Here is a 27,545-nt window from a genome sequence, read left to right as displayed (position 1 = left end):
TATTTAAGGTAAAATAGCATAAAACAATATAGACCCTGACTCTCCATTACTGAGAATGGAGATCATCCTGTCTCCAATTCTTGTGCGGCGCTTCCTTTTGCTTCCAAGAACCTCCTTACGACTGTCCATACATTTTTCCATTCTCTGATTTGCATGTCTCCACTTCTTTTAGAAATCCAGTATGGACAGTTGAGATTCGTAGGATGACCTGGATATATGTTCAAAACACGAAGGCTGCCACTCTGATACATCAAATGAGGCACACAATCCTCTGGGATTCTCTGTTGAAAAACATAGTAATAACTTCATAGTTAGCAATGATGTACTAGTTTTAGAAGTACGCAAAAGATGCACGGATGTCGTAATAGTAAAAAATCTTGCCTGGGTATCTCCATGGTAGTTACCGCAGTTCAACACGTGCACTAGTGGCATGTATTGACCATAATGTTGAGGAGTTCGATTGTAGATATTGTAATTCTCAAGATCAGTACAAACTCCGACCAGATGATTTTTCTCCTGATAAGTTAACTCGGAGCCATCGGTGTAGTGGGTTTTGTCTACCATGTTCCGCACATTGTTTGAACAATCAAAATAAGCTGTCAATGGAAATAAGCTGTCAACTATTTTGAAATGAACAATATAAATTAGTTAATAATTAACTATGTTTGAGAAACTCACATAGCGGTAGAACTGGAGGCGTATCAACAAGGACTCAAATGTCCATATTGTCTTGGTCGATGTCAGGATCACCAAGATCCATGGTGACAAGCATACCCTCATCAAAACCATACATCTTGCAAAATGCTTCCCAATTTTTGCAAACAAAATGGGTTACGCTCCCAGAATTATACAAATGTACTTCAAAATCCACATCATGATGAGTCCTTAGGTGAATTTTCTTTGTTTCATAATTTTCATGGTCTTCAAAATCCATCCTCTCCAAGACATAGCGTCTTGCATGGCATGGGATAAGCTATACTCGAATTGTAAAAGATGAAAATTACACGTTGAAATAGTTGAAGTCATGCTTAATTATGAAAAAAACACTTGCCGTCATTGCGTACCATTTCAACTTCGAAGGTCTCCTCGAGCTTAATGCTGAAGCGCCGATCATCATCCAGGTGAGGCCTGTCGCACAGACCTCGATCGTCATGGCACCAGCCGCACTCCCCCGGGAGACTTTCGTCCTCCGATGACGACATTTCCTACATTCATAATTCAAAACTACATCATCTCTTGCGTCCGTACATCGTCGAATATTATCACTAATACACCTCGAATACTATCATACATATAGCATCGCTAGTACAGCTAGAACCGTAGCACCCGACTGGTATCTAATTAGAAATGGAGGGTGGAGAAATGGAGAAATGGAACTGGTTAAGAGTTGAAAGAAAGGTATCTAATTAGAAACATAGGTGGAGGGTCTTGTAGAGGATAGATAGGTAGCAGAATCCATTCAGATGGAAAGCTTTAATGAGGATGAATCAAGATTTGGATAATTCATGCCTCTAGGTGAATAGGAAGTTACTTCTGCAAATATCTGTTGGGTCCAATAAGATAATCCACAGTGTGGTGAAAATACGCCCTTCGAACTGGTTTGAGCTATTGGTGAATGGAGATGGTCTAAGATTTTCAGTAGTAAGAAGTGAAGTGGTAATTTTGAGAGCAAATGGTTAGGATGTGTGGTTCCTCTTTCCTGTTTAGCTTTACAATAGAATATTGTTAGTCATGCACACTTGTGCATTTTCAGCCAGGACCAGTGGAGTTGGCCTAAAAACATTTCTTTCTTTAAGCCTGCTACATCCATCTCAAGTATTTATGGTCAAGTGTTAGCAGGGCCATCCAAATAGAATATGTGGTACGGGCTTTTTAAGTAGGTCATCCTACCAGATTAGGGTTTATCGATGACGAGCAACTGACATTAGTAATAACTATGAGTTGATATCACACTTCTATATGTATAACACAAGAGGCAGTTGATCCTACTTAATTAAGTACTAAGATACCCCAGTCCATGCATTAGTCGCAGGTACCCCATATGTCCTATTTTTAGCAAAGTCATGCTAAAATTCACGGACAATTTCAGCATGACCTTTGCTGAAAATAGGACATATGGAGTACCCGAATTTGTCGGAACGGAACTTAATCGACATTCCGGCAAACTCAAGGGCCTCTCGGGGTACCTGCAAAATCATTATCCCCGCGTAATGAAGTCGCCAATGGGTCATTTCAGAAGATCACAAGTAGCATCATCACAAGTACAACATCATCACAAGTGCAGCAGCAGTGAATACAGGCATAACAGCAGCAGCGGCAGGTTTATTCTTCTTCTTCATAAACACTAATTGTTGCCAACATCATCACAAGTAGCATCATCACAAGTACAACATCATCACAAGTTTAATTTTATATATACTAGGTATATACTGTACATACCAGCCCATCCAAAAACTTTGCTAGCCGTGTGTGTGACAATAATAACAATAAAGAGATAAAAGAAAAAACCAAAGTTAGTCAACCGTGTGTACATCTTTCCCATCCTTTTCTTTCCTCAAAAAACTTTCCCGGCCCAATCAACCTGCTGCGTGGGCGCCGACCTCCCAAAACATACAGCCATTCAGGTTCTCTCAAAAAAACGGACAATCCAGCGATGCTATGTATGATTTGATTTACTGAAGCAGAACCCACCCAGGTGCTGAACATATATGAGATGCTTGTCTCAACAAATAAATCCGAAGGATCATCTTTTATTTCGTTCTTGGTAAGCACACCAGAGATCTAACAAAATGTTCTGACAATAGATCACACATCTTGTAGCTTCGCATAATACTCTAAAGCTAGAGTTAAAAAAATCTGAAGATAAACAGCAACCAGTGTAACATTTCAGAGTACTCTGAATCTGAAGACACACTGATCCTTCCACTGGCTGCCCAAATATGAGCTGAAAAGATTTTTTTGATTCAGATCTTCGATCCGTTTTGTTTCAGTTTTGGCTAGGAGAGACTATAACAGAGTAGCAGATGCCTTAGAAAATTAAGTGTGTTCACTCGGTGTAAATGATGGTGTTAATGTAGACAGCGTAGCAATCCCTTAGTACATGGAACTAGTGGCGAGCAGAGTGAGCTTGGACCAGTATGTAACTTATGCAACTCTGCATTTTTCTCTCAAAAGAACACATTCCAACCATTCAGATGCTCACCGTGGAGGAGTGGAGGACTAGATGATCTGCAGCTTCGGGATGGAGGCACCGTGGGCAGCCGGTGTAGAGGGGCTCGATCTGCTGCTTCGGGGGCTTCTGGAGGAGGCGGACCCGTGCTCGGTGAAGCCTGCTCGGGGAGGAAACGCACGATTCGAGGCGACGACGGCAGTGGCTTGCGGTCCAGTGGGGGTGGGATGGTTGGGAGGAGGGGGAGGGGGGCGGCGCCGGTGGATGGTTGGTTGGGGGTGGCGGTGGTGGTGGTGGATGCTTGGGAGCGGCGGCGACGGTGGATGCTCGGGGGTGGCGGCAGCTTGCGGTGGTGAGGGGTGGAAGAGCTGCGGTGGTGATGGGTGGAGGAGCGCTGGAGGTGGGGGCGGGACGCGCTGGAAAGGGGTCGTCGGCGGCGAGGGGGAAAGGGATCTGGCGCACGGGGGGCGAGGGGGCTAGGGATTTGATCTGGCGCGGGGGGCGAGGGGGAAAGGGATAGAGGGGGGAAAGGGATAGCAATGGCGCACCTCCCAGGGGTGCGCCATAAGTAAATCCATAGCAATGGCGCACTACCGTGGGGTGCGCCATAAGTAACTTTTCTTTATTGATAACAATGGCACACCCTCTCCTGATGCGCCATTAGTAACTTTTTTTATTATTTTTTATTGATAAAAATTATTACACTATATAGAGGAGAGGAGTAGAGGAGGGAGGGAGGGAGGGAGCATTTACATTTGTTGACGAGGCGGTGGTTGGCGTCGCATCGGAGATGCAGACCGTAGAAGGAGGAGGACGCCGGTCATGGTCGTGGTCGTGGGCCGGCCTCGTCGCGTCGCATCGGCGTTCATTGTCAGCCGTCGATGGACTGCGAGTAGCCCCGCCGAAGTCTCCACCTCCGGGCTCCGGCTTCCTCGTCACGGCGGCGGAACGAGGTGTAGCTGCAAATGGCGTGGGGTGGGGCGGCTGCGGCGAATGGGGTTGGGGCGCGACGCGACCTAGCCTAAACTAGGTGGGAGCGGGGGAGGGTGCGGGGGGTCGTCGGCGGCGGTGGAGCGGGGGAGGGTGCGGGGGTCGTCGGCGGCAAGGGGGGTCTGGCGAGGGGGATCGAGATGCAGGGGAATCTGGTGCAGGGGGCGAGGGGAAAAGGGATAGAGGAGGAAGAATAGCAATGGCGCACCACCCAGGGGTGCGCCATAAGTACATCCATAGCAATGGCGCACCACCGAGGGGTGCGCCATTAGTAACTTCTTTTTATTTTTGAAAATATCATCAAATTTGTTATTTGAAAATATCATCAAATTTGTTATTCGAAAATATCATCAAATTTGTTTTTTGGATTTTTAATTGCATTCATTTGTGAATTCGTAAAACATTTATGAATATGAAAAAATATCAAATTTGAAAAAATATTCATGAATTCAAAAAGTGCCCATGAAATTTAAAAATATTCATGAGTTCAAAAAATATTAACAAATTCAATACTTTTTGTGAGTTAGAAATTCAATACCAGAATAAACACATAAATAAATATTCATGAGGACTGGAACAGAAGAAATATCATTACTAGTTTTGCAAAACAAAAAATATATAATTGTTAGTAGTGGCGCACCTTGCTTGTGGTGCGCCATTAATAGTTTGAACTAGTAATGGCGCACTGTACCCTGGTGCGCCATTACTAGTTTTGGAAAAAAATTGTTAGTAATGGCGCACTGTGTGTGTGGTGCACCATTACTAGTTAAAACTATTAATGGCGCACTGTGCCCTGGTGTGCCATTAGTAGTTTTGGAAAAATAAAAATATAAAATATGCTAGTAATGGCGCACCTGCATCTGGTGCGCCACTGCTATATAGCAGTGGCGCACCACATACATGGTGCGCCATTAATGTCCATATCAGCTATAGCCCTTTTCCTAGTAGTGCTTTTTATTTATTTTCTCTATTTTTTGGGCCTTCCTTCTTTTTATTTGACCTTTCTTCTTCTTCTTTTTCTCTTTCTTTTATTTGGGACAATGCTCTATTAATGATGATCATCACACTTCTATTTATCTACAACTCAATGATTACAACTTGATACTAGAACAAAATATGGCTCTACATGAATGCCTCCGGCGGTGTACTGGGATGGGCAATGAATCAAGAGTGACATGTATGATAAATTATGCATGGTGGCTTTGCCACAAATACGATGTCAACTACATGATCATGCCAGGCAATATGATAATGATGAAGCGTGTCATAATAAATGAAACGGTGGAAAGTTGCATGGCAATATATCTTGGAATGGCTATGGAAATGCCATAATAGGTAGGTATGGTGGCTGTTTTGAGGAAGATATAAGGAGGTTTATGTGTGATAGAGTGTATCATATCACGGGGTTTGGATGCACCGGCGAAGTTTGCACCAATCTCAAGGTGAGAAAGGGCAATGCACGGTACCGAAGAGGCTAGCAATGACGGAAAGGTGAGAGTGCGTATAATCCATGGACTCAACACTAGTCATAAAGAACTCACATACTTATTGCAAAAATCTACAAGTGTCATCAAAAACCAAGCATTACGCGCATACTCCTAGGGGGATATATTGGTAGGAAAAGACCATCTCTCGTCCCCGACCGCCACTCATAAGGATGACAATCAAAGAACACCTCATGCTTCAAATTTGTTACACAACGGTTACCATACGTGCATGCTATGGGACTTGCAAACTTCAACACAAGTATTTCTCAAATTCACAACTACTCAACTAGCACGACTCTAATATTACCATCTTCATATCTCAAAACAATCATCAAGTATCAAACTTCTCATAGTATTCAATGCACTTTTTATGAAAGTTTTTATTATACCAATCTTGGATGCCTATCATATTCGGACTAATTTTATAGACAAAGCAAATTACCATGCTGTTCTAAAGGACTCTCAAAATAATATAAGTGAAGCATGAGAGATCAATAATTTCTATAAAATAAAACCACCACCGTGCTCTAAGAGATATAAGTGAAGCACTAGAGCAAAATTATCAATCTCAAAAGATATACGTGAAGCACATAGAGTATTCTAATAAATTCCGATTCATGTGTGTGTCTCCCAAAAGGTGTGTGCAGAAAGGATGATTGTGTTAAACTAAAAATCAAAGACTCAAATCATACAAGACGCTCCAAGCAAAACACATATCATGTGGTGAATAAAAATATAGCATCAAGTAAAGTTACCGATGGACGAAGACGAAAGAGGGGATGCCTTCCGGGGCATCCCCAAGCTTAGGCTTTTGGTTGTCCTTGAATTTTACCTTGGGGTTCCTTGGTCATCCCCAAGCTGAGGCTCTCACCACTCCTTATTCCATAATCCATCAAATCTTTACCCAAAACTTGAAAACTTCACAACACAAAACTCAACAGAAAATCTCATGAGCTCCGTTAGCGAAAAAAAAAACACCACTTCAAGGTACTGTAATGAACTCATTCTTTATTTATATTGGTGTTAAACATATTGTATTCCAACTTATATATGGTTCATACCCCCCGATACTAGCCATAGATTCATCAAAATAAGCAAACAACACACGAAAAACAGAATCTGTCAAAAACAGAACAATCTGTAGTAATCTGTATCAAACGTATACTTCTGAACTCCTAAAATTCTAAAATAAATTGGTGTACGTGACTAATTTATCTATTAATCATCTTCAAAAAGAATCAACCTAAAATAACTCTCCAGTAAAAAATGACAACTAATCTCGTGAGCGCTAAAGTTTATGTTTTTTTACAGCAAGATCATAAAGACTTCACCCAAGTCTTCCCAAAGGTTCTACTTGGCACAAACACTAATTAAAACATAAAAACACATCAAAACAGAGGCTAGATAAATTATTCATTACTAAACAGAAACAAAAATAAAATTGGGTTGCCTCCCAACAAGCGCTATCGTTTAACGCCCCTAGCTAGGCATTGAGATTTCGATGATGCTCACATAAAAGATAGTAATTGAAACACAAAGAGAGCATCATAAAACATGTAACAAACACATCTAAGCCTAACATACTTCCTATGCATAGGCGTCTTATAGGCAAACAAATTATCATAGCAAGCAAAAACTAGCATATGCAAGGAAGTGGAAAGAAACAATAGCAATCTCAACATAACGAGAGGTAGTTTAGTAACATGAAAATTTCTACAACCATATTTTCCTCTCTCATAATAATTACATGTAGGATCATAAGCAAATTCAACACTATAGCTATCACAAAACATATTCTTAACACGATCCACATGTATGCAAAGTTGACACTCTTCCAAAATAGTGGGATTAACATTAACTAAAGTCATGACCTCTCCAAACCCACTTTTATCCAAATATGTGGGATCTAAAGTTGACACTCTTCCAAACCCACTTTCAATATTATTTCAAACACTATTATCAATCTCATATTCATCAAGGGGCTTAGATAAATTTTCAAGATCATAAGAAGAATCACCCCAATCATGATCATTGCAACAAGTAGTAGACATAGCTGTAGCGACCCGACCTCAGACGGTCAAGTCTCTGTGCTTAAGTGTCATCCATGGATCGGTATGCTGACACACATAGTACTCGAGGATTTATAACAGAGGTAAACCACATGTATAAAGTAACGTAATTACTATTACCTCAATCCAAATAGCAGAAGTAACAACAAGGTTCTGGATTCCCATCAACACGAACAGCAAAGTTGAGTGTAGAAATCATAACCCTAACGTATCACTTACTCGTCGTAAGAATCCTGCAACATGAGACGTTGCAGCCACAAAGGGTCAGTACATTGAATGTACTGGCAAATTCACACCATAGAGAAATGATGAACAATGGCTATCACTACATGCATATATGGCTGGTGGAAAAGCTCTATGGTTATAAGGTTTTTGCGAAAAGCCAATTTTTCCCTACTGCAAAGGAATATATTTTATTTAACTACAAAGTTTTTGAAAACATTGAGAAGGTAAACCCCCTCTCAATCCCAATTAAAAGGTAATTAATAACCCAACAAAATAATTAAGTAACGTGATGAGATCAACATGATAATCCAAGAACCAGATACTCAAGATGTCCATAACCGGGGACACGGCTAACCATGATTAGTTTGTACACTCTGCAGAGGTTTGTGCACTTTTCCCCACAAGACTCGATCTCCTCTGTTGGATTTCTCGCACTACATGGTGTTTGAGAAACGGATGACCGAGACACAGTCTTTCAGAAGCGTTAGCACCTTACGATGGGTAGACCGGTACACCTACATCCCCTACATCTGCTAGTCTACCACAGTAAGAGTTCACATGACTTAATCAACTATGCTAGAGCCCATAATAGCTTGTGGCTGCACACGGAAGTTTCTAGCATGAATAATCTTATGATCCCTTTGAGCCTGGGTGGCAGTCCATAGGAGAATCACACGGTACCCCGGGATTTCCAAAAATACAGGCAATCACTGGAATCCCCAGGTGTCTCAATCCACCCAGATGTGTATTAAAGTTGCCACCTCAAGTTAACCATTAATTAAGAATACTCACATCTGTCATGAATACACTCAAACCCAATCCACGTCTACGAGCATAGCATGGCCATATAAGGATAACGTAGAAGTAACTCCCAAGGTTTGAATGCAGGGCAATAGGTTCCTACCTTATCAACTACTTCCCAATACCCACATGTTATCAATCCTACTCATGCAATGTTTGAGGGTGAAACTAATGCATAAAAACAGGGTATGAAAGGGATATGATCAAAGTGTGAACTTGCCTGCAATGTTGATGAAGATGATTCGCACTCATAACTCTTGATAGTTCTACTCGTCACACTCCGGTCAATCTATCGTAAGCAAGCAATAGTAACCACACATAAGCAATCACTCAAAAGATCGGAAAGATCGAAGAAGACGATTCGGAAAACATCAAAACCAAACAAATAACTCTTGCAACATCAAACAATTTCTAACAGTACCAAAATTATGTGAATTTGGCCTTATCAGAAAGTTTAGGTCAAGAGCTTTAATTTGCAAAAAGAATCAACTCAAACGGAGTTATAAAACTCAAGTTACGATCAAAAGAAGATTCAAAATCAAATCTGTTTGAATTCAATTTTTAAATTTTCAAAAACATGTTTAAGTAGTTTTACTGGATAGAGGGGATCATAATGAAGAAGTGGGCATTGGTTTCGTTGGATTTGGACAAACGGGTAAAAAGTAGTGATCGTTTGAAAATTAGGGACTAATCTGTAAATAAAATTATCACAGATAGATCCCTAGCCGAAATAAAAAGTAAAAAACAAAAATTTACCGTACGGACGTTCGCTGCCGAACGCTATCTAACAAATATGTTCACTAGAACTACTTAAACAGAAAACATTCATTACATAACTAAACTAAATAAAAAACGGGTTTTTAACCAAAATGGAACCTTTAAAATAAAACTGGTTCGGACCGGGGCAGTTTTATCGGACCGGAAGAAAACCGGCGGTTGGATCGGCATCGGGCGCCGGCGAGTCGGCGAGTTCGGGCGCGGCGGCGGTTTGGGTCGGCTCCGGCGGGGCGCGGCCTCCGGCGAGCGGTGCGGCGTCAGCGGGGAGCGGCGCGGGGCGGCGGAGGTAGCAGCTATGCGGGGCGGCACGGGGCTAGGCAAAGCGCGGCGGCGGTGGTTGGCAGCAGCGGCGGCGTAGCAATGCGGCTCTAGGTGGCAGCGAGAAGAGATGAGAGAGAGGGGGCGGCGGCTTAAATAGAGGGGGCGAGAGGGTAGCGGGTAAGGCGGCGGCGGTTTCCATGGAGGTCACGGCGCGGCGGCATGCTGGCTCGGGAGTCCTTCCCGAGCTTGGGGACGATGAGGAGGTGGGCTGGGCCGCGGCCTGGCCTGGCCTGGGAGCTGGGCCAGCCCAGTCGGAGGCGAGGGTTTCCCTTTTTTAAACGTTTAGCACACAAAAAGAAATAATAAAACGATATGAAATAAAAACAAACTATAGGCATATAATATATCAAAATTTTCAGAAATACATTTTCTACAAGATGAACATTTTTCTAGCGTCAAATAAAATCCACACAAATTCAAATAAAGCAAAGAATGCTACTGCTCTTGTAAAATCCAATAAAATCATTTTTTTTAAATACCAAAATGATTTCAAATTTATTTCTCTCCAATTTTCTGTTGTAGGGAATCATGGTACCCTATTTTCCATATATTTTATTTTTGGGTAAAAATAATTTGAATAAAACCCAAATAACTCCAAATTCAAAATAACTTCCAAAAGGTCTTTAAATTTGATCCTTCGAAACTCCCAACTCATATTTCATATGTTTTGAAGAAGTCATTTTATCTTCTCTCATGAAAATCATTGAGTTGCATGAAGTTTATGAATTGGAAATATTTCCGAATGAAATTCAAATCTTTTCAAAACCCTTTTTCATTTAAATAAATGGAAGAAGTCATGTCAACTTCTCTCCAGGGTTTTGTGAAGAAAAGAATTTGAATTCATGGAGATCATAAAAGCAAAAATGAAAGTTTGGGAAAGTCATTTTATTCCCTCTCATTTAACTTTCAAAAAGTTTCGAATTCACTCACTTTCAGGCAATCAATCACACAACAATCAAACAATCAATCAAATCTATCTATTTATTATAACATTCCAAAATTTAGAATTTTGGGATGTTACAAACCTACCACCCTTAAAATGAATCTCGTCCTCGAGATTCGGAGAGGCTAGAAAGAAATTGGTTAGGGTCGGGGGTCTTCTCAAAATCCATCGATCATCTCCGGGGTCTGGGGTGCTACCACCCTTAGTAGCGTTGTTATGGTCCCATCAATACTCATATACTCCATCCTTATTGTTGACATGTCGGTCTTCTCAGATTCTCTGGAGAATTCCTTCTCTGGGCTCTTCCGGTAGCGGCATAAAGTTTTCCTCAATTCTTCTGTCCTTTTTTTCTTGGTAAGGTTATTCCAAGACTAGGTCTTCACAGCTGACAGGTCTGGCACCAATACTAAACAACTATCGATATCTCATGGTGGTCAACAATTTATGGTTTCTCCTGCAGGAAATGGGTCTGGGTTGATCCTCACCATATAACCTACGGTTGGCACAGCTGCCTTGTGCAAGGGAAAATACTTAACTTAGACCATTCTAAGGTTTAAACAAGGTTTTGATCGTCATCGCTCTACTATAGGTAAGTCACTCAGATTTACCATCCTGTATAGCAAGGCGAATAATAAGAGTAAGTCGGTATGGTGATCAATCCATCCCGCACCCAAATCATTACCATGTATATGGTTTAGCGAATCTCGCATTCTAACGCTCGGTCATCCTCACAAGCATTGCAGAATTTCTCTTGTCGACGAACCAAGCTCGGATAAATCCATGGATTCTGCAAGCCAAACAAACATATCGTTCCTTCCCAACCCTCAGGTTTTGCGTAACTCCTATAAGATCGTCTGTCGATAAAATCGTAACTTCTTCCAGGGTTTTTCCTTGTGCTTGCTTCTTGGCAGGTCCTGGGGCCTATGGGTTATGGCCCATCTCATCACTTGTAGTCATTGAACTTATCATCGGGCAACTGATCATTATTCCAACTTCCAACTTCCAACTTCCTAGTATTCTTAAATCCATCCAATTGTACTGTCCTCCTTCCTTCTATTGGCACCAAACTAGGACATGATTACTCAGACTCATCATGGAATTTCCATTGATCCGTATTTCCAACATCATACCTCCTCTATATCCAATAGTAATTCATCTCTTCATCCTCGTGGGATATCCCACATACCGAGATAAAACTTATACTTATGAAGTCCATACTCCACTTTGTGGAACATCATTATCCTTTCCAGGGTCAAGCGTCCTTACAGGGGAATATTGGCCATCTCTGGATGGCACTTCTTCAACTGGGAAACGTGAAACACATCATGAACTCCTGACAGTCGTTCGGGTGACTCCAACTTGTTGGCCACTTCTCCCATATGCTCCAAAACTCGGTATGGTCCTACAAATCTCGGGGCTAACTTTCCCTTAACTCCCAATCGTTTAACTCCACGCAGAGGGGACACACAGACATGCTCTGTCTCCAATTTCATAGACTACCTCCTTGCGTTTTTTAGTCTGCATAACTCTTCTGCCTGGACTGAGCTACCTTCAGTCTATCTCGAATCAACTTAACATTCTCTTCTGACTCCTTGATCACATTTGGTGCAAACAACTGACGGTCTCCAACTTCATCCCACATCAACGGTGTCTGGCTCCTTCTCCCATACAAAGCTTCAAAAGGGGCCATCTTCAAACTGGCTTGGTAACTGTTGTTGTATGAGAACTCCGCGTAAGGTAGATTATCATCCCTACTAGATCCATAATCTAGCGCACACGCTCTCAACATGTCTTCCAGAATCTGATTGACTCTCTCTGTCTATCCATCTGTCTGCGGATGAAAGGCTGTACTGAACTCTAGCCTAGTACCCAAAGTCTGGTGCAGCTGATTCCAAAACTTTGAGGTAAACTGTGTTCCTCTATCTGATACGATGGTCCTCGAAACTCCATGCAGACATACGATCCTGGTCAAAAATATCTTGGCCAACTTCGCACTTGTATAGGTGGTTTTCACTGGGATAACGTGAGCCACTTTGGTCAAGCGAATCAACTACTACCCAGATAGAATCATATCCCGATCGGGTTCTGGGAAAATCTGGTAATGAAATCCATGCCAAGCTTATCCCGCTTCCATTCGGGTATCGGCATAGGCTGTAGTAATCCTGCTGGCTTCTGATGCTCTGCCTTTACTCTCTGGCATACATCACCTATGACTACATACTCCGCAATATCCTTCTTCATACCAGTCCACCAGAAACGCTCCTTCAAATCCAAATACATCTTGGTGTTTCCAGGGCAAATTGAGTATGGTGAGTCATGAGCCTCCTGAAGTATTAACTTCCTGATCTTTGCATTATTGGGCACATATACAAGGTCCTCGAACCATAAGGTGTCGTGCTCATCCTTACGAAAACCTTTGGCCTTTCCTTTGCTCATCCTCTCTTTTACCTCAGCAATCCCTTTGTCATCCTTCTGAGCTTCATGGATCTTTCCCAACAATGTAGACTAAACTTCCATTGCTGCAACAAAACCTTTGGGAACAATCTCCAACCGAAGTTCCCTGAGATCCTCGGCTAACTCCTTTGGTAATCCTCCGCTTATGAGGGTATTCGTCCTTTTTTTCTTTATGGTTGTGTTCTATTTCTCCACAAAGCTTGTATGCACAAGGTTTCTTCATATCCTTTCCATAAGGCCTCAACTTCTGGGACACAAGACGAGATCTTTTCAGAGTCAACTTAAGTTCTTCCCAAGTGGTTACTCTTTGCCATCCATTGATGGTTTGGTACATCCTCCACCAAGTAGCAGCAACTCTTACAAAGCACTGAAGAGCATGCTGGGCCATATCCTTTTCGGCTATCGTGTTATACTCCATATGATCTTCCATGTTCTGGATCCATCGGTCTGTCTCCAATTGACTTATTGGTCCAGAAAAATATGGGTTCATCTCCATTCATCCTCTATTGGGTCCATGGGTTTTGGGGTGGGATAAGAGAGATAGAGAGGGATACACACAATACAAACAAAAGTTTTGAAAAGACAGATTTTATTTGTGGCTGTCGGAAAAACATCAAACAAATGACAGCTCACAATCGTCGCATCAAACACAGGTATATAATAGGGGTTTGGGCTTCTAATGGTCAATAAATCTTCGGAGTCGCCAAACTCTTCAAGTCTTGTTCATGTCTCCGATGGCTTCTTCCGATCATGCTTGTCCTTCTAAAATTCTTTTGCTAGATCATCTCTGTTGACGCGAAATCTCTCATGACGTCCTTTAATATTTCTGGAGTTGCATTCCAAACTTCTGGGTTTCATCAACCTCGACATGGACCATGATCCTACTGTCCTTCAGTTCCTAACGAATCTTTGATGTCTCAAGGTTTTGCTCCTGTAGCTTGGCTACTTTCAGCATCTGGGTCCTGAGTTCTTCACGTAACGCTTCCTTATCAAATACTGCTTCTTGTAGGTCCATCTTAACTTCTTGATGTAACACTCCAAATCCTGGTGATACACCGGCTAAGGTTAAAACTTCATCTTGCTGATAGGTGCTCCATCAGCCTTCTACCATCCAATCCTTCCGAAGAAATGCAGGCTTAACTCAGCACGGTGACAATAGCATAAGCGGGCGATAACATCATGGATAGCTGTGTTTCTGCTCTTGTCATTACCATGAGCTATCATTCCATAGTTGATATCTCCTGCCTTAGGGTTTTCTTGACAAAAACTTTGAGTTTTTAACTCTCCATGCTCCGGTCTTTCTCTGATACACCTTGATCTCGGGTATTGACAGCTTCCATAGTCTGCCAAGTTCCATAAGGGTAGCCTTCCTAGGTCATAAAAATGTGGGAATTCTTCAGAGCCTTCAAAATCTCCTAGTCTTCGGAGTCTTGAACCACTGTAGTTTCCATTATCATAATGTATGGTAAAATCCTCTTCATTCCGAATGGTCTTAGTTGTCTGATATCTTGTACTTCTTGGAGTGGTCTCATCATTCGAATCTTCGAGTGGTCAAAACGGGAAAGGGATATGGTCTCACTAAAAGGGAATATTTGAATAAGCTCAGAAGAGAAGAGAGGTAAAAGATCTTTTTGAAAAAGAAAGTTTTAGAGAAAATCCTTCCTACGGGCTTGCCAGTTTCTAGGGTCACGTCCTACAGTCAACATGTGCTCTGATACCATCTTGTAGCGACCCGACCTCAGACGGTCAAGTCTCTGTGCTTAAGTGTCATCCCTGGATCGGTATGCTGACACACACAGTACTTGAGGATTTATAACAGAGGTAAATCACATGTATAAAGTAACGTAAATACTATTACCTCAATCCAAATAGCGGAAGTAACAACAAGGTTCTGGATTCCCATCAACACCAACGGCAAAGTTGAGTGTAGAAATCGTAACCCTAACGTATCCCTTACTCGTCGTAAGAATCCTGCAACATGAGACGTTGCAGCCACAAAGGGTCGGTACATTGAATGTACTGGCAAATTCACACCATAGAGAAATGATGAACAATGGCTATCACTACATGCATATATGGCTGGTGGAAAAGCTCTATGGTTATAAGGTTTTTGCGAAAAGCCAATTTTTCCCTACTGCAAAGGAATATATTTTATTTAACTACAAAGTTTGTTGAAAACATTGAGAAGGTAAACCCCCTCTCAATCCCAATTAAAAGGTAATTAATAACCCAACAAAATAATTAAGTAACGTGATGAGATCAACATGATAATCCAAGAACCAGATACTCAAGATGTCCATAACCGGGGACACGGCTAACCATGATTAGTTTGTACACTCTGCAGAGGTTTGTGCACTTTTCCCCACAAGACTCGATCTCCTCTGTTGGATTTCTCGCACTACATGGTGTTTGAGAAACGGATGACCGAGACACAGTCTTTCAGAAGCGTTAGCACCTTACGATGGGTAGACAGGTACACCTACATCCCCTACATCTTCTAGTCTACCACTATAAGAGTTCACACGACTTAATCAACTATGCTAGAGCCCATAATAGATTGTGGCTGCACACGGAAGTTTCTAGCATGAATAATCTTATGATCCCTTCGAGCCTGGGAGGCAGTCCATAGGAGAATCACAAGGTACCCCGGGATTTCCAAAAATACAGGCAATCACTGGAATCCCCAGGTGCCTCAATCCACCCAGATGTGTATTAAAGTTGCCACCTTAAGTTAACCATTAATTAAGAATACTCACATCTGTCATGAATACACTCAAACCCAATCCACGTCTACGAGCATAGCATGGCAATATAAGCATAACGTAGAAGTAACTCCCAAGGTTTGAATGCAGGGCAATAGGTTCCTACCTCATCAACTACTTCCCAATACCCACATGTTATCAATCCTACTGATGCAATGTTTGAGGGTGAAACTAATGCATAAAAACTGGGTATGAAAGGGATATGATCAAAGTGTGAACTTGCCTGCAATGTTGATGAAGATGATTCGCACTCATAACTCTTGATAGTTCTACTCGTCACACTCCGGTCAATCTATCGTAAGCAAGCAATAGTAACCACACATAAGCAATCACTCAAAAGATCGGAAACATCAAAGAAGACGATTCGGAAAACATCAAAGCCAAACAAATAAATCTTGCAACATCAAACAATTTCTAATAGTACCAAAATTATGTGAATTTGGCCTTATCAGAAAGTTTAGGTCAAGAGCTTTAATTTGCAAAAAGAATCAACTCAAACGGAGTTATAAAACTCAAGTTACGATCAAAAGAAGATTCAAAATCAAATCTGTTTGAATTCAATTATTAAATTTTCAAAAACATGTTTAAGTAGTTTTACTGGATAGAGGGGATCATAACGAAGAAGTGGGCGTTGGTTTCGTTGGATTTGGACAAACAAGTAAAAAGTAGTGATCGTTTGAAAATCAAGGACTAATCTATAAATAAAATCATCACAGATAGGTCCCTGGCCGAAAAAAAAAACTTTACCGTACGAACGTTCGCTGCCGAACGCTATCTAACGAATCTGTTCACTAGAACTACTTAAACAAAAAACATTCATTACATAACTAAACTAAATAAAAAAATGGGTTTTTAACCAAAACCGAACCTTTAAAATAAAACTGGTTCGGACCGGGGCGGTTTTATCGGACCGGAAGAAAACCGGCGGTTGGATCGGGATTGGGCGCCGGCGAGTCGGCGAGTCCGGGCGGCGGCGGCGGTTTGGGTCGGCTCCGGCGGGGCGCGGCCTCCGGCGAGCGATGCGGCGTCGGCGGGGAGCGGCGCGGGGCGGCGGAGGCAGGAGCTATGAGGGGCGGCGCGGGGATAGGCAAGGCGCGGCAGCGGCGGCGGCGTAGCGATGCGGCTCGAGGCGGCAGCGAGAAGAGATGAGAGAGAGGGGGCGGCGGCTTAAATAGAGGGGGCGAGGGGTGGCGTGGAGGAGGGGTAAGGCGGCGGCGGTTTCCGTGGAGGTCACGGCGCGGCGGCGTACTGGCTCGGGAGTCCTTCCCGAGCTTGGGAACGACGAGGAGGTGGGCTAGGCCGCGGCCTGGCCTGGGAGCTGGGCCGGCCCAGTCGGAGGGGAGGGTTTCCGTTTTTTTTAACGTTTAGCAGACAACAAGAAATAATAAAACGATATGAAATAAAAACAAACTATAGGCATATAATATATCAGAATTTTCAGAAATACATTTTCTACAAGATGAACATTTTTCTAGCGTCAAATAAAATCCAGCAAATTCAAATAAAGCAAAGAATGCTACTGCTCTTGTAAAATCTAGTAAAAATAATTTTAAAAAATACCAAAATGATTTCAAATTTATTTCTCTCCAATTTTCTGTTGTAGGGAATCATGGTACCCTATTTTCCATATATTTTATTTTTGGGTAAAAATAATTTGAATAAAACCCAAATAACTCCAAATTGAAAATAACTTCCAAAAGGACTTTAAATTTGATCCTTCGAAAATCCCAACTCATATTTCATATGTTTTGAAGAAGTCATTTTATCTTCTCTCATAAAAATCATTGAGTTGCATGAAGTTTATGAATTGGAAATATTTCCGAATGAAATTCAAATCTTTTCAAAACCCTTTTTCATTTAAATAAATGGAAGAAGTCATGTCATCTTCTCTCCAGGGTTTTGTGATGAAAAGAATTTGAATTCATGGAGATCATAAAAGCAAAAATGAAAGTTTAGGAACGTCCTTTTATTCCCTCTGATTTAACTTTCAAAAAGTTTCGAATTCACTCACTTTCAGTCAATCAATCACACAACAGTCAAACAAACAATCAAATCTATCTATTTATTATAACATTCCAAAATTTAGAATTTTGGGATGTTACAATAGCAAAACTAGCATCCCCAAGCTTAGGGTTTTGCATATTATTAGCATAATTGACATTAAGAGAATTTATAATAACATCATTTCAATCATGCTTTTCATCGAAGGAACTATCAAGTATGGGTGCAATAGCAACGATCTCATGTTTAACATAAGGAACTATAGCAAATTCATCTTCATAAATATTGGCATCATGGCCACAAGAATAGCAAGCATCATGTTCATCAAGGGATATTTCAATCAAATCATCGGAATCATAATTATCTATAGATTCATGCATATCATTATTTTCTTCAGAAGCAATGGTCATTCTTTCAATAAATTCTTTGACGTAGACATTATGAGCATAGTTTTCATAGCAATATTTAAGTATGTCAAAATTTTCAGATTCATAGAGAGTAATAAAAGGAGCAACTTCATAAGCACCCTTAAAAGCAACAAATTCTTCAATTTGTTCGATATCGTAGTAACTATAAACACCCTTTGCATAATAAGATAGATTTCATCATCATTAAACTCACATAGGTAGGGTAGGTGTTTTTTAGGGTTCTTAGAGCAACAAGTAAAATCATAAATCTCGCAAAGATTCCAAGCATAACACAGCTATCTATTTATTTGATCTCATAAGAGTCTCCCCTTTTCAGACGAACGGTGACGCACAAAATGAGCATGCTCATCTAAAGATTTCCCATCAACTAGGCTAGTTGGGGTTTCAGCACGAGCGCATAAGGATCGAAGATGATCCAAGTAGAACACTTTAAGTGGATCCATATCAATAGATTAGCAAGCGAAGATGCAAGCAAATAGATGGCACATGGTAACACAAGGAAATAATAGATCTGGCGCGAAAAAGGCAAACGGAAAAGAAGGAGAATAAAATGGCAAAGGTGAAGTGGGGGAGAGGAAAACGAGAGGCAAATGGCAAATAATGTAATGCGAGGGATAATAGTTTGTGATGGGTACTTGGTATGTCTTGACTTGACTTGGTGTAGATCTCCTCGGCAACGGTGCCAGAAATCGCTCATTGGCGGGTTATCAAATCTTGACTTGACTTGGTGTAAGCCTCCCCGGCAACGGCGCCAGAAATCGCACGTTGGCAGGAGATCAAATCTTGACTTGACTTGGTGTAAGCCTCCCCGGCAACGGCGCCAGAAATCCTTCTTGCTACCTCTTGCGCACTGCGTTGGTTTTCCCTTGAAGAGGAAAGGGTGATGTAGCAAAGTACCGTAAGTATTTCCCTCGGTTTTTGAGAACCAAGGTATCAATCCAGTATGAGACTACACGCAAGTCGCCTCGTACCTACACAAACAAATAAGAACCTTGCAACCAACGCGATAAAGGGGTTGTCAATCCCTTGATGGCCACTTGCAAAAGTGAGATCTGATAGAGATAATAAGATAAATATTTTTGGTATTTTTTTATGATATAGATTTAAAGTAAAGATTGCAAAGTAAAATAGATTGGAAACTTATATGATGGAAAATAGACCCGGGGGCCATAGGTTTCACTAGTGGCTTCTGTCAAGATAGCATAAGTATTACGGTGGGTGAACAAATTACTGTCGAGCAATTGATAGAAAAGTGCATAGTTATGAGAATATCTAGGCATGATCATGTATATAGGCATCACGTCCGTGACAAGTAGACCGAAATGATTCTGCATCTACTACTATTACTCCACACATCGACCGCTATCCAGCATGCATCTAGAGTATTAAGTTCATAAGAACAGAGTAACGCATTAGGCAAGATGACATGATGTAGAGGGATAAACTCAAGCAATATGATATAAACCCCATCTTTTTATCCTCGATGGCAACAATACAATGCATGCCTTTCTGCCCCTGCTGTCACTGGGAAAGGACACCACAAGATTGAACCCAAAGCTAAGCACTTCTCCCATTGCAAGAAAGATCAATCTAGTAGGCCAAACCAAACTGATAATTCGAAGAGACTTGCAAAGATAACAAATCATACATATAAGAATTCAGAGAAGAACCAAATATTGTTCATAGATAATCTTGATCATAAACCCACAATTCATTGGATCTCGACAAACATACCGCAAAAAGAATTACATCAAATAGATCTCCAAGAAGATCGAGGAGAACTTTGTATTGAGATCCAAAGAGAGAGAAGCCATCTAGCTAATAACTATGGACTCGAAGGTATGTGGTAAACTACTCACACATCATCGGAGAGGCTATGGTGTTGATGTAGAAGCCCTCTGTGATCGATTCCCCCTTCGGCGGAGCGCCGGAAAAGGCCCCAAGATGGGATCTCACGGGTACAGAAGGTTGCGGCGGTGGAAATAGGGTTTCATGGTGCTCTCGGATGTTTTTGGGGTATATGAGTATATATAGGCGAAACAAGTCGGTCAGGGGAGCCACGAGGGGCCCACGAGGATGGGGTGCGCCTACCCCCTGGGCACGCCCTCCTGCCTTGTGGCCTCCTCGTTTGTTTCTTCACGTCCACTCCAAGTCTCCTGGATTGCGTTTGTTCCAAAAATCACTCTCTCGAAGGTTTCATTCCGTTTGGATTCCGTTTGATATTCCTTTTCTGTGAAACACTGAAATAGGCAAAAAAAACAGCAATTTGCACTGGGCCTTTCGTTAGTAGGTTAGTCCCAAAAATAATATAAAAGTGTATAATAAAGCCCATTAAACATCCAAAATAGATAATATAATAGCATGGAACAATCAAAAATTATAGATACGTTGGAGACGTATCACATGGCATTGACCATTGGGCGGCAACAGTCGGTCATCTGGGTACCCAATAAAGGATGCAAAGAGGGATCCTACAGCGGCAAGGGCCAGCTTCCCTACCGATAGCTCATCTAACAGAACTCCGAAGTTAACTATGCTGAGGCTTGAGTAGTCATCAGATGGGTGACCGGATGGGAAGTGACCTCGATGTTAAATTGCGTTGAATGTATATAGTGCTCCATCATATTAGTTGAATTAACCTTGAGGTCCTTGTTTTGTAATTTTTGACATTTTTTGTTATTTGTACACATGTTGATTGGCTTGAAGAAGGTCTATCTCATTACTTTTTGATAATTTTTGTTCTTTGAACACATGTTGATTGGCCTGAATGAAGGTTTATCCCATTACTTTACGACATGTTTCCAAAATATGGACCTCGAGGTTAATTCAACTAATAGGACGGAGCACTATATACATTCAACGCAATTAAATGTTTTCCAAAAAGGTGATATGATTTCTGTGAAACTTATAAGTCATGTATGTGTACGACATGTTTCCAAAACATGGACCTCGAGGTTAATTCAACTAATAGGACAGAGCACTATATACATTCAACGCAATTAAATGTTTTCCAAAAAAGTGATATGATTTCTGTGAAACTTATAAGTCATGTATGTCAAATTAACCTCTGTGTACTTGTTCTCGAATTCACCTCCGGGCCTTTTTGCCGTGTATCACACACATCTTGTTAAGTTGAACCATTTATATTATCTTCCCTAATTGAAAACAGTTCATTCGACTGAACCATATGTCGTATATCACACACACCTTGATCTGGCTGACCATTTCTGTTGCTTTCCCTACTAGCAAACAGTTTATCGGAGCGAATTGTATGTCGTATATTGGACACACACACATTGATATGGCTGTCCATTTCTGTTGTTCTGTCTAATCGCAAACAGTTCGTCTGGAGCAAGTATATGCCCTGCTTCGCACACACACCTAAAATCTGAACCGTGTTTGATGCATCCGTCATCGCAAACGTTTTGCACCTTTTTGGCGGTTTTTTACACCACCGTTTACGATTATTGCATCGCACACAGTTTCATCGAAGGGTCTCTGATCGGAATGTGGCGTTAGCAGCATCCTGCAGTAGTGTGATGCCCTCATATGACACCTGGAGGCCGTGGTAACTTTTTGAGAAGGTTTCACAAAAGTTGTGATGTACACTGCTTAGAAATCGGATGATCCTCGAGGAAGAATCTGGATTTCGAGAGGGGACGGGTCAGGTTTGATGGTGAAGTGACCGCTGCTTCATCCGTTGCCCTTGATTTTTTTTCTCTAGAATCAACATACACCATTACATGATCCATGTACAAGTTTTGGCATTTTTTGGTGTGCGTTTGCTATATTTAAGTCATTTAGTGCATTTTTAGGTATTTAATGAATAGCATTCAATTTTGAACTGCAAGTGCAGGAAAAGTTATCAAAGTTAGTTTGGAAAATCATATTTATGTTAGCGAGTCTATGTTTTAGCCTTATCCAAGAAAATAAAAACGAATTCGAAACATGAGGTAGCCAAGACTCGACCCCGAAAATGAAATTTTTAGGGTTTGTTGATTCCAAAAAGTGCAAACAAAGTCCGAAAATCATGAAACTTGGTGTCATGCCCTCATATGACAATTGGAGACTTTGATAAAATTCCTAACTATCATTTGATCCTTTCGTCTGTTTTCTGGATATGAGCTCAAATAAAACATATGTTCTTAAATATAGTTTGGACCACTTTCAGATATTATTATCATTTCCCCATGATAGATTACAAATAGATGTTTGATTATTCCTAACAAGCCTGATATTTTCATCTTGTTTCCGGATATGAGTTAAATTAAAACATGCCGTCAAACATATTTTGTTGGAAATGTTTCAATATTATTTGAGAAACATGTACTCCCTCTGTTCATTTTTGTAAGTCATTTAAGACAGTCAAAATTGAAATGCTTTAGGTGCAGTCTTAAATGTCTAAAAGGTCTTACAAAAGTGAACGGAGGAAGTAGTTCAAATTGAAATTAATTTTGATGGGCATGCGTACATTCATTTAAACTTTAGAAATATTAAATTGCTCAGAAATTATATAAGGTCTTACAAAACAATATATATCAAATCATTTTTGAATGGTTCAAACATTTACCTTTACAAAGTTAAACATTTTAAAATATCTAGGTCAACATATTTTCTAAAATAGAAGAACTATTTTCTTACTAGGGTGAACATCTTGTATTGATAAAGACAAACTTTTTTTGTAAAAGAGAGAACAATTTTTTGAACGGTTAAAATATTTTTCGCGTTCAACTAACACCAATCCTATCCTAGCATCGATCCAAAAGGCAACGAATGGCCGAGATGGACTGCTTTGTGTTTACCAAAGGACACGCTTGTTAGAATGCACCAACGTGCAACTCAAAAAAATGTACCAGCGTGGCAGCAGGAGGCCAACATCGATTTTAACGTTTGCATTAAGACTACCCACAGTGGGAGTAACATAGGTAGTAACATCACACATATCTAGATAAAGTAGATGATGTGGCAAGCAATAAATGAAGAAAGAGGGGAAAGTGGTAACATAGCTAGTTACTACTAATATGAGTAACATCACACATATCAAGACAAGATGTGTCTATAGCCTAATAAAGGAAGTGTTGCATGTTACCACACATATATTACTCCCCACTATAGACGTAGTAACATAGACTAGTAACACGCGGCATGTTACTAGTCTATGTTACTGCCCGTTATGGCTAGTCTAAGCGATGTACATGCGACCCAGTGGTGATCCCGTGCGAGGCAAATACCATGTTGTGATTGGTCCATGCAATCCTCCCACGGATCGAGCATCCAAACCGTTAGCTCCTCCTGATCCAATTGCTAGCACACCCCTGCCCCTCTCTCTCGTCTTCTTCCACCTACCCAGCCGTCGACTTCTCTCCAGATCTTTCCCCTACTGTGACGGCCGCCACATCTCCAGATCCTTCCCCAACCACCCTCTGAGCCGCTCACCCCTAGCTGCTACTTTCTTTCCCCAATCACTCCACCACGTCGTCTGAAGCTGGAGGAAGCACAGACCGATGCAGCAACAGCTCAGCGATGATCCAGACCTCCCCCTATCCATCCGGTGGTGCCGCGTTGAGCCACCGAGCGGGCCGCATCAAGGCGTGTAGTGGAGTCGCGCCGCGATGGCTGAGGGGCTGCACCCAATTGCCGTCAGGCCCAAGCCGCCAGGGGATGCGTTGTGCCCCTTCTTCACCGAGGGGCCCGTGTTCGTCGCATACGCCGTCCTCGCCGTTGTCTTCTCCATCGACCTCGACAGGCTGTGAGCTGCTTGCCCCACCAGGTCCCTCCCTCCCTACCTTTTACTACTTTTGATTTTTCTTTCAGGCTTCCGATTGTCGACGCGCAGCCAATGTCGAGCATGTGTTGAGGCGAGATACTGGCTGATATGGTTCTCCCTCTGATGAGCATGGATCGCTTACTCAGTAGCATGGATATGGGCGATATAGTGGAGGATATGGCATCTCCCTTCGATGTCGTTGGAGAAGATGGATATATCTACGTCCAGCAGGGCATGTGAATGTGCAGCATAAAATCTTGCTGTCCAAAAATTGTTAGCAGCACAAATTTGTTGTCTGGAATGGTGTTGGAGCGTTCTCGTCGGTCAAGATCGGCTAATCAATATATTATTTGTTGTCTATCGAGTGCTGAGCAGGGTGGTGGCTGCAAAGTAGGATAGTGTGTTCTCAGCTCGGAGAATCTCCGGGACTTTGTTTGTAGATTGGATTTCTAGCGGTTTGCTCCTCGTGTATTGGCTGAAAATTTATGTAATTCTAAGTTTTTTGTGATTTTTTTTCTTTTCTGTAAAATGTTATTTTCTAGTGTGTTTGTGTAAAATTTGTATGGGCTATAAATTTTGATATACCAACTGAAACGTGAGATGGGTTAATCTCTCGACCTTAATTTAATTAGTTGGGCCTTGCACCGCCTTGAAATTTAAGGAGCCAAAATTTCAATCGGGTTGATTACATGGGCTATCGGTCTAAGACCAAGTTGAAATTTAGTGGGCCGAAATTCTAGTTGGGCTACTTAGTTCATGGGCTGATGTCTTAGTGGGCCGAAATTCTAGTTGGGCTACTTAGTTCATGGGCTGCCACGTCAGATGATGATGTGGCACACGAGTTAACGTCGTTGTGAGGACATCAGTTAAGTGACATTCATGATGGTCAAGAACCGACACGGATCAGTGACAGTTCCTGGTTACCATCACGGAATGTCCAGAGGTCAAATTATGACGCGATATACATGACGAATTTCAAATCCGTCACGGCTAACCTTCGTTGACAGTTTTGCAAGCGTTTGTGATAGATTGAAACCGTCATGTATTAACTGGATTCTTGTAGTGCAACTGATATATTAACATATTCGTGTGTCTCATTTTCAGTGGTATAGCCAAGCCTAGCAAGAAATTGAAGATGAACAAGCCGGCTGAAGACCCCAAGACCACTGAGCCGGAGAAGCAGACAATATCAGAAGCTTCCCATCAAACCATTGAACCTGCTGCTAATTACCCGCCACCAAAGACTCTCAACGTCAAAGTGGATCCAATGGGTGTTGACCCCTCAAGTGCTAAACCGCCAAGTCCCACCAAGCCTGTTGAAGAAGAGGCCGAAGAAGTTGTGGTCATTGGGACTGGCTATGCGGAGCCAATGAACCCCACTGTCTTAGCAAAGCACAGTGCCAAGGAGGAATTTTTAGCTACTGATAAAGGCAAATGGAAATTGGACTTGGAAAGCTATGCCAGCTTCAACGCCAGTGAAATTCATGTAGGCTACTTAAGCCGTCTTCATACCAGCCGCGATATGGAAGCCGGCCTGGTCAATCTGATGAAGGAACGCTTTGAGGTAAGCTCTGAAATCCTTCCCATATGAATATATGTCAGCCACCAAGTCTAAAGAATACAAAAAAATGAGAATGTTGTAGACTTAAATGATAGCTTTCTAGCAATTCTTTATCATATCTCCATTAGATCCGAATGAGTAGCCCCCAAGGGCCGGCTTAAGCTGAATAATTAACCTGGGACTTAAGATCATGTTGTAAAAAATCCAAATATGTAGCCCCCATGAGCCGGCTTAATGTGAAAAAATTGAGCCGGATCAGTAAGTATTTGTTTAAAAAAAGACCTACATTAGCCCCCAAGTGCCAAATAGAGTACTTATAATGTGCTTGGGACTTCAATAGAATGACTATCATGATTGCTAAGTGTTGCTTGATTATATTTGCAGGCTGAATTAAGCATGAAGGAGTCTCATGTGGTCGATCTGCGGAAGAACATCAAATTGCAACAATCAGAAACCTCAAAGGCCAAATCCAAACTGAAAGCCGCCTTGGAAGTGTCTGAAAAATTGAAGACGTATTTCAACACGTAGAGATCCGACTGGGAGACCGAGAAAACAGCTCTACTGAAAAGAGCTGAGGACGCTGAAGCTGCTCTTAAGCCGGTGACTGAAGAGTTATCCGGTTTAAAGTGACATGTAAATCAGATGACATCCGCTATCTTTGGTAAGTGACATTGCATCATAATCTTGCATCAGTAATTTACTTTGACCCACCTGGTGACTTATCATATGTTTGCGCAAGCAGGCCCCAGAAGCTCCAACCTTGGACAAGACATGTTGGTGAAGCTGAAGGCGACTTACACCTTGGTGGAACAGCTATATACCGGCACTCAGCAAACCATAACAGCCATCTCACACAAAAAGCAGCCACCATCACTCATCAGAGAAGTCTTGGACAAATTATCTGTGATGCTGAAAAGAATAGAAGAGATTAAACGATCATCCGCCCGAGCTGGTGCCATCACAGCTTTGAGCCGGGACAAAGCATGGCAAGCAGAATTAGACCCGGCGGAAATGGCCACCGGTTGCCCAAACTTTAAGGAGGATGGATCGCCTTTTGAAGAAGAAGATTTCACCAAGTGCGTGAAAGAAATGCGACCTTTGACGAGCAAATTGGCAGAAGAGACTGATTTGTCCAATATCAGGCAGCTTATACAATGGAAAATTCAAGAGTGAACACGCCGGCTTATGAAGTTGTGGATCTCATCCCTCCAACACGTAAGCACACTTTTGCTCCTGATGTTGATCCATCCACCCTTATGGACGATGAAGCTGTGTTCAAAGCTCTAACTGGCATAGACTGGACATCATCTGACTTCCAGATGATGGAGGAAGAAGAAGAAGGACCGGCGCAGGATGACCCAGAGTCTTCAACTCGCCAGGACCAAAACAATTGATCCAAGGGGTGGCTCTCAGACCATGGCGTGGTATTTCTCTGTGAAAAACTCTTAACCATTTGGGCTTTGGAAAGCCTTGTAATAGGCTAGCTGAAACAATGATCTGTCATGCCATCGTGCATGTTTGGCCTTAAAACTGTTGATGAAATACTTTATGTGCCACTGATGAGCTTGCGGGGAATATCATATTGTTTTCAGTGTTCCTGCACACATGGTAAACAACATACACCCTGGGGGTTTAAGCCAGGGCGGGTCACAATTGCCAATATAATATACTCTGGCGACTTAAAGTCTATAACCAGGGCGGGTTAGAAAAAACCCGAAATATTGATTCATATATGAAAAAGTCATACCTGTAGACTGATATCATAATGATGTTTTAATGATTGTAATCCA

The 27,545-nt window shown here is 41.7% G+C and overlaps 1 protein-coding gene across 2 annotated transcripts; it reads left to right on the top strand.

Moving 5' to 3' along the window:
- Window positions 1-23,672: 23,672 nt before the first annotated feature.
- LOC123096990 (uncharacterized) lies at window positions 23,673-27,320 on the top strand. 2 transcript variants are annotated; one of them, XR_006446840.1, is made up of 5 exons: window positions 23,673-24,197; window positions 25,299-25,758; window positions 26,140-26,416; window positions 26,498-26,970; window positions 27,075-27,320. XR_006446840.1 is itself a non-coding variant. In XM_044518770.1 (4 exons), the coding sequence occupies exons 2-3, from the start codon at window positions 25,330-25,332 to the stop codon at window positions 26,281-26,283; spliced, it is 573 nt and encodes a 190-aa protein (XP_044374705.1). In that variant the 5' UTR covers window positions 23,676-24,197; window positions 25,299-25,329; the 3' UTR covers window positions 26,284-26,416; window positions 26,498-27,320. The 2 variants fall into 2 exon arrangements, 1 of the variants encoding a protein (XP_044374705.1); XM_044518770.1 differs by having other exon boundaries at window positions 23,676-24,197; window positions 26,498-27,320.
- The last annotated feature ends 225 nt before the right edge of the window (window positions 27,321-27,545 follow it).

The sequence above is a fragment of the Triticum aestivum genome, chromosome 4D, assembly GCF_018294505.1.
Source record: "Triticum aestivum cultivar Chinese Spring chromosome 4D, IWGSC CS RefSeq v2.1, whole genome shotgun sequence".
Classification (NCBI taxonomy): domain Eukaryota; kingdom Viridiplantae; phylum Streptophyta; class Magnoliopsida; order Poales; family Poaceae; genus Triticum; species Triticum aestivum.
This window is presented reverse-complemented; position numbering and strand designations above follow the sequence as displayed.